General features: G+C 35.8%; 1 protein-coding gene and 2 long non-coding RNA genes across 5 annotated transcripts in view; 1 reads left to right on the forward strand and 2 right to left on the reverse strand.

Annotated features, from left to right (window-relative positions):
• LOC114250068 (GATOR complex protein NPRL2) overlaps positions 1–12,656 on the forward strand; it is a 78,977-nt gene that overhangs the window by 12,968 nt on the left and 53,353 nt on the right. For both annotated transcript variants that reach the window (XM_089731896.1, XM_089731891.1), the window contains exon 8: positions 38–148. In XM_089731896.1, the coding sequence (XP_089588022.1) occupies positions 38–148 (111 nt within the window). The remainder of the gene's footprint in view (positions 1–37; positions 149–12,656) is intronic.
• LOC149503636 (uncharacterized) lies at positions 5,453–6,795 on the reverse strand. Its single transcript, XR_016324002.1, has 2 exons — positions 6,684–6,795; positions 5,453–6,556 (listed from the first exon to the last, which is right to left on the reverse strand). It is a non-coding gene; the product is annotated as an uncharacterized LOC149503636 (long non-coding RNA).
• Positions 6,866–8,395, reverse strand: LOC149503637 (uncharacterized). 2 transcript variants are annotated; one of them, XR_016324000.1, is made up of 4 exons: positions 8,053–8,395; positions 7,677–7,912; positions 7,342–7,522; positions 6,866–7,001 (listed from the first exon to the last, which is right to left on the reverse strand). It is a non-coding gene; the product is annotated as an uncharacterized LOC149503637 (long non-coding RNA). The 2 variants fall into 2 exon arrangements; XR_016323999.1 differs by having other exon boundaries at positions 7,677–8,395.

Here is a 12,656-nt window from a genome sequence, read left to right on the forward strand (position 1 = left end):
CTGTCTACATTCTCTAATCGAGTCATTCTATTTACAGATTCTACCGTACATCAATAGCTACAACCACGTGTCCAAGATAGCGGCCGACACGAACGTCGAGAAGACCCTGGTTAAATCCTGCATTCAGAACTTGGTCTACTATGGAGTGGTGAGTACAATCTATACATATAAAAATGAATTGCTGTTCGTTAGTCTCGCTAAAACTCCAGAACGGCTGAACCGATTTGGCTAATTTTAGTCTTGAATTATTTGTGGAAGTCCAGAGAACGTTTTTAAAGGTAGAAAAATATGAAAATGCTCGGAATCAAATAAAAATAACAATTTTGTTTTTCCTTTGATGTGTCCCCCGTCGGACAGATTCCTTTTGTTGGTTTTAAGTTTACTTTATACAAAAGTTTAGGTCTTTTATTTATCGATTGAGGCACTACGAAGACTGCTGGGTCAGCTAGTATTATACTAAGAATCAAAATCATAAAACTACTTTTGATTTATCATGGCCATTTTGATGCTCTATATTTTTAATTTCTATTTTTAGAAGGCAAGAAAAAATTTTATAGTAAGTAATGCTCTATAATTGGATTGTTTCGTAATAGGTTAACAATTTTTTATTTATTTAGGAATGACGTACGTATGAGTAGGAACTTTTCTTATCTGGAAATGTGCCGATATTGGAGATGATACTGCTACTGAGCCTCTAAACTGAAATATCCACATTAAAACACAATGTAATTGGTAAATGTGTGCATTTACATAACTCTTCATTTATCAGTCCTATTGTAGTTTTCTATATTCAAGCGTTAATAAAATTCTTCTTGAATCTAAGCAGATGTTATAGGATTAAAATGAAATTATAAAATACTGTGGAATTTGAGACTCCGGTTTCTCTGTATCTAATAGTAAAATAAATTTAATTTTCAGCTCAATTTACTATATCTGTGGTTAAAAATAAAATTACCAGTGGCAATTGTATTTCTGTTCGTGACTTATTATATGCAGACTGAAAATGATCTCGAATGTGCTAGAATGTTACGTCGTTTTATAACAAAGGTTGGGGTATGAAATATGATTTGAAATCTTTATCTGATGTGGACATCAAAATAAACGAAACGTCTCTTGTAGCTCGAAAACGTTGTTTGACGTCGAGACCTAAGAAAATAAATTGCAAAGAAACGATATAACTGATAAGAGTATGCTGATTTCAAAAATTATTTACTGACTGAAGAACTGTGTTGTGAAACGTATCAAGATTATAATAAATTTAAGATCTAGTCTGGATAAAGAAACTTTCTTTTTATCCGAATAGTCTGTAATAATTGAAAGACTAATCCGCACCTGTTAACATCTATTTTATCATTTTTTTTTATTGTTTAGGTAGGTGGGGACGAGCTCACGTCCCACCTGGTGGTAAGTGGTTATAGGAGCCCATAGACATCAAAAACGTAAATGCCGTCATCCAACTTGAGACATGAGTTCTAAATTTCAATTTTATAGTAAATCGGCTGCCCCGCCCTTCAAACCGCATTACTGCTTCAGGGCAGAACTAGGCAGGACGGCGGTACTTATCCTACATCCTGCGGACAGAATGAAAAGCAGTCTACGTCGCCCAAAACACGACATTTCGGATCCTCCTGATCCACTAACGGTGCTTTTAGGTACCTCAAACACTGGTCATCGTTCTCGTCGAACCCGTCGCTTGCGACGAAGGACTCGACGAATAAATTAACCCACAGACACAGGCCACTGAGTTTCTTGCCGGATCTTCTCAGTGGCTCGCGTTTTCGTTCCGGTGGTAGATTCTGCGAACCACGGCTTTTGCTAAGGTTCGTGTTAGCAACGTCGTTAGGTTTGAGCCCCGTGAGCTCACCTACTAGTTAAGGTTACGCTGAAATAGCGTCTCAAGGCTCAGCTCAGCTCAGCTCAGCTTAGGTAGGAAAAAAAAAGGTACCTATCTGTGCAGGCTCACAAAACGCCCTATCACCACTCATAATTCCTATTTGTTATTCTATTATATTAATCTAAACTGTTCGTCTTGAAATAAATAAACTACAGCTAGTGTCGGCAATCAATCTTTCGTCGTCCAATCTTTACTCTGAAACAGTTAATGGAGAAAAGATGGGAGTATGCACAAAGTATTCATTCGCTCTTTATTGATTTTGCTAAGGCCTACGACAGCATAGATAGACCGACTATATAGAATCGTCACGCGCTTTAAAATACCACAGAAACTTGTGAGAATGGTGGAGGTTGCTACTAGGGAAAGTAGAATGACGGTACGAGTTGGCGCTTCTCTCACTGATGAGTTTGACGTTGTGACTGGACTCAGGCAGGGGGACGCTCTGTCACCAATGCTGTTCAACCTAGCACTTGAACACGCCATACGCAAAGTGAACACACTTAATGGCGGAGTGTGGCTCAATGGACAGCATAGGGTGATAGGATATGCCGATGACCTCGCTCTACTTGGAGAAAGAAAGCAGCACGTTATAGACGCCCTCAACTGCCTCCAACAAGAAGCCTCTCGGATCGACCTTCGTGTCAGCCACGAGAAGACAGAGTATCTTCACATGCGTCGATACAGAAACATAAGCGAGAAGACCTAGTTGTAGGAAATACGAGGAGTGGCCAAATTCCGGTTCCTTGGCTGCACTGTAACGGACACCAATTACAGGGAAGATGAGATCGAAAAGGTGGCCCATGAGGTGTGGGGAGTAGATGTTGTTGATTGAAACACGTATTGTCTGTACGACGACTTTTATTATACTGCTACAACGTGTACAAAATACCCTACGATGCAGTGCAGCCCTAAACCCGGTTCTCTCTTCGAAGCTACTAAGCAGGCGAACAGGCGATATACAAGACTGTAGTCAGACCGATCTTATTCTATGAATGCTAAGCATAAACGCTTACACAGACAGAAGAGCCAAAACTTCTCGTGACGGAGCGAAAGGTATTGAGAAAAATACTAGGGCCAGTTCAGAAAGAAGACGGTTCTTGGCACGTCCGGAAAAATAAGGATGTGGAGAGGCTTTTTGGTGAGCCAAATATTCTGGGGGAGATGAAGGCACAGAGGCTCGGATGGCTCGGGCATGTAGTACGTATGGAGCAGGATCGGGCTATGAAACGGCCCCCTGATCACGTAAAAATTTGCGACAGCCACAATTTTGCAGATGTTGTGCAGACGCGTCGCGACCGATCGCAAAACGTCAAATTATTTCGTATCACGTACCGCGATTGTTCGCTTACCGCTTACTGCAGTTTTCTGTCATACAACTAGCGCCAGTCGCAATCGGGTAGCAATAATTGGCACTAAAAAGCCACATAACTTTTTTTTTTTGCTGAACAAACCGGCAAATGAATTTATAAAAGCGCGTTACATATAAACATTTCAAAATGTTTAAGTGGAATTCACGTTTGAAACGCCAAGTGAGAGCTGCTAATTCTGTTCTTTTGGATGAAGCGTTACTAAAAATAAGTGATCTAATAATAATTTTTGCTTTATTTTGAATAATAGCTATAAAAATGTAATTGTGTCATGTCAAACACTGATAACTTTTTTTTTTGTAATCGTTTGATAATTTGTAATCAGATAGTTGTTTACGTTACGAACCTATTTTAAAAAAGAATGGATCAAAATTATAGCCTTATTTATTAATTTCATTATCAATTAAGTAAGTACATAAGCTCACAACCCATCTAGTGTTAAGCGGTATAGACCTACCAACGTGAATGCCGCCCCCATTTTTAGAAACGAGGTCTGAGTTTCAACTGTATACCAAAAAGGCTGCCCCATTCTTCAAATTGCAACGCATTACTGCTTCGCGGTAGAAATGGGCGGAATGGTGGTCTTGCGGGTTAATCAAACGCCCTACCACCAACGATTTCAGAATATTTGCTAATTTGATTTTAAATAAAAGATGAATGAATCCTTAATCATGGAAGTCTTCCATGTATATATGTCAAATACGTGTTTCATTGGATTTATTGATATCTGCCTGCGGGATTCTAGCACTGGTTCAGTAAGATTTCAAATTAAATAGTAAATTCTAGAATAAATGAGTTAGTTTTATGGTTTTATCAATAATAAAGTGTACAACAGATCCATCTTACGCCGACATGAGGCCGACAACGCTAGAACAACCAGTCGATGATATTCTAGGCGAGATGCTGCTATTCTTTATCAAGTAATAGATAGTGGATTTGTTTGAATTGGCAAGAGTAGGCTTTGATTTGAATACCAGAAATATAGTGCAGTCTTTCACAGCTTGAAGGGAAATAAAAGCTGTGCAGACTATTCATAATAATGTTCACCCAAGGTCATGGGCAATATGACGTGAATAGGAAACTGCATGTCAGACATTAACTTAATGTTCTATATTATATTTACACACAATAAATAAATATTTATTTTTATAATTAGCCCAGTTTTTCGTCGACGAAGCCATCTTAAGAGAAGCTTCATTGCAAATATCAGGCCGATATTTAGTAAGTTATTTTTATTCATTAACCAGGTACTCTTTGCACTCACTCACGGCAGTAAGAATGTTATCAATCATTATATTATCTAGACTACAGCGGACAACAAAGAAGAGTAGACACATCGTGAGCTGTAGTTGTAGAAAGAGGAGAAAATGGAAACTAAGGCGAACCACTGGCTCATGCAGCTTTCATTTCAGCAGAGGCTGCTCGTACGCAGGCAGAGGCCGCGCATCTTCCAGCTGAGATATATAAAAAAATTCAAGGAATTGACCAATATCGGCAAAAACCTTGTTTAAAATAATAAGTTCAATTTTGTTTTAATTTTAGCCGAGTCCATAATAGTTTATATTACCATAAAAACGAAATAGCGCTTGTTACAATAGTCAAGCAAATCCAAATATATACGTTTTACTTTAGGCTGGTACTACAGTAAATTTTATGACACTAATGAGTATATTTTACGCTAATAAAACTACTCTCAACTTAGCATTTCAAAATGACTATTTATTTTTTTATTGCTAAGATGGGTGGACGAACTTACAACCCACCTGGTGTTAAGTGGTTACTGGAGCCCATAGACATCTACAACGTAAATGCGCCACCCACCTTGAGATATAAGTTCTAAGGTCTCAATATAGTTACAACGGCTGCTCTACCCTTCAAAACGAAACGCATTACAGCTTCACAGTAGAAATAGGCGGAGTGGTTGTACCTACTCGTGCGGACTCACAAGTGGTCCTACCACCAGTAGAATACCAGTATTTAGCTTCATTGTATATTTTGTACTCACAGTATTCGGCATGTTCTGCTTCTAGTCTATAGGGTTATAGAGCTATCACCTTGCTATCATCCTACTTACCTCGGCCCCAAGTTCAGTTATGTTTCTTTGAAGTTATCGGCAGTCGATATTATATTTCAATTGTGGCTTCAATTTCATGCGGCAAGAAGTTGGACATGTATTACAAACAAACTACGATTTTCTAATTTAAGAATTATTATTCAAATAAAACAAAATTACACAAAAAAAAATATTATCAAACTTATCTAACGGCCGTCTGGTGTAGTGGTAAGTGACATGGTCGCTACACAAGGGGGTCGCGGGTTCGAATTCCGCCAAGGGAAGATATTTGTATGATAAATATAAATGTCTTTTCCAGGGTTATGGATGTATATTAAATATATGTATGTGTATAATAAAAATCCTACATTTATTTCCGTTATCTGGTACCTGTAACCCAAGTTCTTTACGAACTTATCACGGGACCAGTTAAATATTTATATTATTATTATTATCATAATGAACAAAAATCAGTGGTGGTTGATCAACATTTTGTCTAAATTATGAATTATGTTTTTCATTTTGTAAGTAATATTCATGTAAGTATCCAACAAAATCTAGAAGAATTATGAATTACTAGTCGATTTGTTATTCATTCTATTCCATTATTTAAAACAGCAGTATATACAATAATATATATAACAACACAACATACAAACGGGGTTAACATAAAGATAAAATGATACAGAACAAATTGAGCACGACAGATTAAAACATTGTCTTAATAAAACAACCTCACAATTTTGCTTTCAAATAGTTATGAATCCATCCTTTACTATAAACACAAAAATGTTAAGGAATTATGTATATTTCCACTAAGCACAATTAAAAAATTATAGGCAGAAATAATTAGGCTATTCTTGCCCTCTCAGTTCACATAATTAAGAACAGCAGTTTTAAAAATATCTACATAAAATTACTAGAATACAGAGGTTGAGACTAAATTTAATGTCTGTTCTCCACAATCCAATTGAACCACCCTTGAATGTTGACATGGTGCTAAGTGCTGTGTTTCCTCTTCTCTCCCAAAAAATACAATGTTATGAATTTGATAAGAAACATCAATTTCAGCATCTTCGTCAGAGAGTTGGGGCACTGGAAACCCATGTGTGTTTGCCATGTTATGCAATACAAGCTAACAATTATGGTCTTGGCCATCATATGATGATCATAATGCAGTACTCTATGTACCAACAAGCATCTCCAACTGCCTTTCAATACTCACAATGGTCAACAGTGTTCCTGGTATGACAATAAACATTACTATAGTACTATATATTAACTGCCTTCCCAGTTTTAAATATACTTTTAGATTGAGTATTATTTTGTAGTCAGGTTACTGAGACAGAGCTCATGATGTCTTACTTGCCTAAAAACCAAACTTTTTCACTATTATGGTGCAGGTCCTGCATAGGCATATTCAGTTGTGATAAGCCAGACAAATGTATCATGAAATGTTGCATCAATACTAAAAATGTTAAGATCACTAAATTTTTCAGATAAGTACTATCAAATGTTTGTTATTGTGAATGATAGGCTTCAGCAAAATACTTACTATTTGCACATTTTTGAAATGATAATGCTTGCGGTTCTAAAACCTTTCTTCATATACAGAAGATCTGATAAGTGCAAATGAGTGCCATCTATACACCCCGAAACCCCAGGAAAGCCAAATTTATTGTAAAACCTATAATGAAAAGAAATTTATTCACTATTATATTATGTTTTCAATCACAAAATTATTATTGTTCAAATATCTATGTACTATAAAAATAAGACAAATTTTGAATTAAAAAAAAACTATGTAGGAAAGATTAATGGTGGCCTGAAGGCCTTTCCAGTTTCACCAGGACTTAACATTTCTCAGAACTCTGTTTAAAATATAGCTAGCTATATATAGCTAAATATAGCTATAGTTATAAAGCTTCAAGAATATAACAGATATATTATTATATGATTGACTCGTGGAAATTGTAAAATCAGTGGAACTCTTGTGCTCTATACTATAAGATAATTATTTAACTTACCCATTTATAATAACTTGTGACCCATTGTACTGTTTGCAGAAACTTTAAATGTTTCAATAAAACTGGAAGATTGTTTAATGCCATAGCCACTTCCCTATTGGATTTACTACAGTTTAACTCAAAATGCAAAAAGCTCATTCTCACAGGTTTCTGGTATGAAATTTTGCAATGCTGTTAACACCTGTATAAACAAGTTATTTAAAACATTTAGTTAAGAATAAATCTGAAATCAAAAAAACAATGCTACTTTTGAAGACAAGATTTTGTGAATCTTTTATTTTCTTCATTATTTACACATAATATATTATAATGTTAAATTGAATATATATAAGTACCTTGCATTTTACTTTCTATTCTTGTTCGTCTTGATGATCTAGGTTATTAACGGCTTTAATTCAGAGAGATTGATGTTTCGAAATTCTGTAATGTGTTCTGAACAAACTTTCCGATAGATTAAGGGGTCAGGCTTGATCCCGAAGACAGCGTCGCAAACGCACTGATTCGTATGTATCCGACCTAATTTCCTTAGACTCCAAAGCCCCATTATTTGGGCTCTGTCCATAGTACATACCTAGAAGAAATATTAATTTGTAAAAAATAAACTTTATAACCTCAACATTATTAATGTACTTAAATTGCCCAGCGTGGTATTTAATGTTAATACTATGGAAAACACAAACACAAATAAAGATCTAAACCAATTACACTTACCTAAATCAAGTTAAAATAATTTAATTTCACAAATTTTACACTTGCAGACAGTTAGCAACAATTCAGCACCAGATACAAAAGGTGTCGCAAATTTGACAAACGAAATTGCTAAATATCTGCTGTTGTGTGGCAAACAAAAGCATCCGTAATACCGACTTTAGGCCAGTTGTCGTTAGTTGTATGGAAAAGAATGCACTAAAGTTTCACAAATCGCTCTGCAGAGGCAGCACTAGTGATGGTCCGCGATCTGCTTTTTTGTTGTAAGTCCGTAATACGAAATGGACAGTTGACAGCAATATTTGCACAATATTTGTCTTCTGCTAATTGTCTGCGAAATACGTGATACAGCTGCGGGTGTACGCGGGTGTACCGGAGGGACGCCGCCCTGTAGGGAGGCCCAAGTACCGCTGGTCTGACGCTGTGGTAGGAAATTTACGTAAGCTCCAAAAGTCGGACTGTCAAGGTGTTGCGAAGCGCCGGGATGAATCGCAGTGCTTATTGTCGGAGGCCGAGACCCACTTCAGGATCATAGCGCCAGCTCAGCAGTAGTAGTAGTAGTGTCAACAACGGGAAGCACACAAATATATCAAGCACTCTGCCAAAACTATTTAAATTAAATAATTTATTTAAAAAAAAAGAACTTTATTATTATTGTATTAATTAACGATGTACTATATCACTGTTTGAATTGTCTTTTGGCTGAATATTTTTCCGTTCCGTTTCCCATAGCTTATTGACATGCGCGAACAAGAATTTACTGTATAACAATTATGAGGTAGTCGGATAGCAGCATTGGTCGCGTAACGGCGTGCTGTCCGACTTAAATAGTTAAAACAGTTTAAATTAAATTTTAAAATAAGAAATACAACGAAAAAAACATTATTTAAAAGTATTTTTCGGGAAACGTCGCTAATCAAAAAATATACTTTTCGAATTTCTTTGTTTTAAAACTACACAATTGTATCAAATATTGTATGCAGCCTTATTCTGCCACATAAAAACAGATAATATATATTTAAAGTGTGTAAAATTCAAATTCCATTCCATTTTTAACTAAGTACATATTACGATATATACCTATAATACAAATAGCCGGATGAGTTGCATCTCGGAAATCGATAAATTATGTGTGCGCATGTACTCTCTCAACTCTGCGCATTACTTTGTTCCGTACAAACATGAACGCACCTCTTGGATATAAATATTGATTGATAATCACGATAATAATTTTAAAGGAATTAAAAAAAAAAACAAAAAAGAACACATTGTTTAAAGAAAAAACGGTCTAATATCTGAGATTATTTTACGCAAGATACGGTTTGTGTTAGAGATTTTAAAAAAAAGTGGTTTTAGAAATAAATGGTTGCGCCGCACTTTAGCATTAGGTACGCGGATGATTAACTTAGATTTTCACATGATAACGTCATCAGGATTTTTACTATTTTACCGTCACATTTCTTTATGTATCACGGATGGAGACACGTGGTACGTCGGGAAATGTACGGTAAAATATGATTGCATTTTCAACAAACCAATTATGCTGTTTTCATAATCAGACTGTAAATTATCACAAAGGCGTTCGAACTGTAATAATCTACTATTGTTGCTGAAACTGTTAGTGTATGTGGAAATGAACATGTTGAGTGTACATATGAATACTGAAGATCTAATCTAAAGAAGATACTGTAATGCACCATAATCTACGAAGAATGATGTTAAAGATTTTACTCGAGCTCCTGGGTGCGAGATGAGAGGTTCTGAACGGCTACTGGATATGGTGAGCTTAATCCTCGTTATACACGACCATTTTTAGTTGCCAAAAATAAAAACATAGCGCTGTCGGAGTCCCGTAACCCTTTCTGAGAAAATTTAAGAACTGAACCCACATTAATCGATCAATAGTTAACTTTGACTCATGCAATCCTATCGCTATTTCACCCGTAGAGGAAATCCCCAGTGTACACAATTTCACTAAACCTTATCATCGGAAAGTATCTTAAACCCCGACTATGCATATTACGACATACATATATGCTCTTCTGTATTGCTATTTGTAATTTGTTTTTGGTAATTAAAAATGTTGTAGATAATAACGTGATTTACCTTATCACCATTGTTCTCATATGGAGCTAAGAAGATTCAATGTTGACGAATATCTAAGAAATCTGATAGTCATCATTTGGTGTTGGGTACTCAAATCCAAAGCGTGTACCTTGTAAAATTAATTAATGCTACGTGACCATAGAGAGTGTGAGTGACCTTAGAGCGCAATACTCAATCGTAGTCGAGAAAAATATTAAAATTAAAAAAAAACATTTATTTTAATAAGCACATCGAGGAATACTCATAATATGTCTTTACCTATCAACTTACCGTTTAATAATAGGTACGTGCCATTTGAAAAGTAATCCAAATGGATTTCATTTTTAAATATATTCTAAGTATTTTCGAATTTTGTGATTTATCAATTTACTCAAACGGAAACTTACCCCTAAAAAGTCGTGGTTACTGTTTAGTGGTTTACTCTCAGTGTAATTCATCACAGCTGCTTACGAAATAGCACCAGCATTACTGCGGAAGTATACCGTGAAGAACTGAACACAATTTTGGAGAAGCTTGAAGATTGTCCGCGCTACTCCTCTCACGCGACAGCACTCGACTTCATACAGCACAACAAACCTCCTCTAAGCTACAAGAGATAGGGTTCGAAGTTTTACGTCATCCACCGTATTTACCAGACCCTGCGTCGGCAGACTTGTACTTGGTCCAAAGTTTGGACAACTTCTTGACATTGAAGAAATCCATTAACCAAACGACGGTAGTACAAAATGCCTTAGAAGAGATTTTCGTCCTGACTTCTTCAAGAAGGGCATCGAGAAATTACCACAGCATTGGCAGAGAATGGATACAAAGGGTGCATATTTTTGATTGATAGAAATAAAATATATATATAAAAAAATAACATTAACTTTCTGTATACTGAGTGGCAAATTCATAGCCAAATACTATATTTAATTTTATAAAGGTAAACGATGATTGTTTCCAGAAAAAATCTAACGACAGCTTACTCCTGTAAAAAAATGCGCATTCATTTATTGTGCAAAATTTGACAAAATTTGTGTTTTGATTTTATGATAAGTTTCATATTGTTTTGTGTATTCCTTAAGATGATTCATTAAAAAATGTGTAAAGTTTTAAATTTTTTATCACATATATTCTTTGTATTTGTTAACAATGATAATCAACAATTTGATAATACACATGTTTATTAATTTACTGCTTTATTAAAATTAAATAGCAATATTTAAAAGAACTTTGGCTTTTGTATCTCTTTACATTCCTCTGTTTTTTGTAAGTACGAATTATTAAAAAGTTATAAATTATTAAATTCGCAGTTCGACAATGTACAAAAGTCGAAAAGAATAGAGTTATTAAACTTTAATAAATATTTTTTTTATTTTTCCTTGTCTTTTTTTTCTGGGCAAAGATCAAGTAGTGCGCTCCATGGTCTGAGTATATCAGATATATTTAAGTGAGTATTTATTTATTAAGTACACGTGGAACTATCGTTCGATTTGAGTACCCCACGCCGTTGCCATCTCCTCAAATACAGTTATACGATGTACTGAGATGAATTAGTACTCCCTACTTATTGAACTCACTAATTATTAAAAATTATTTTGTGTAATTACGGGCATATTTTTTATTTGAAATTTAATATGCCTCTTTCGTAGTAAATAACGAAGTGTGCCCAAATCTATAATTATGGACATAACTATTTACCTACATGGCTTGTTGGAAGTTCTTATTGGCAAAGTAAGAAAACCAACTATCTTCGTTGTCTACGTCTTATATTGAAATTTTATTTAAAGCAATCAGGATACGAACTTATCGAAAATTAACAATTTTCAAAATTATCTACCTCAGGACGCTTATATTTACGCGCATGTCCCAATAGTTCGTTGACTTGGGAATATCTGCAGTGCACGAAATGGCGGAAAGATAACAAGACAGCGGCTGCGCCGCACATGCTCGGAAAGATTCGAAAGTTTTGCGCATGTCTTGCTTTCCACTGGCACTATGATTGTTTTTTGAAAATATTGAATACAAAAACAAGAACAGTTCAAAACTGTTTACAAATAACTCGCAGAAGAAAACATGTTACTCAAGAGCATATGAAATTTGTTCACACAGGATGACGATGTTTTCGTTTGGCCTATTTGTTCTGATTGCGCATGTCACACCGCGCACGGATACAGCCTTCTACGGCGATACAGCTCTACAACGCGTCAGAATTTTGTTGTGTACTGCGGAGTGAACAACCGTAGTATACGACAGGATTCGAGTCAAAACCCTAGAATCTTTTCGTGCGGTAGCAAATGTTCTGTGATTCTTCTCAGTCGTTTGCGCTCCTGGCAGTGTTCGCGGTCAATATTTCGACTAGTGGTGGGCTTGATGAGACGTCGCCATTCCTCGCGTAACGCGGCCCTGCTTGTGCACACGTTGACGGAACCGCTTAGAGCTGCCTTCATTCCGTCGGTCCATCGTAACTGTGATCTGCCGCATTTGTGATAGATCTTTCAAGATTGATAATTCCGAATGTG

Source organism: Bombyx mandarina, chromosome 01 (genome assembly GCF_030267445.1).
Source record: "Bombyx mandarina strain Sakado chromosome 01, ASM3026744v2".
Lineage (NCBI taxonomy): Eukaryota > Metazoa > Arthropoda > Insecta > Lepidoptera > Bombycidae > Bombyx > Bombyx mandarina.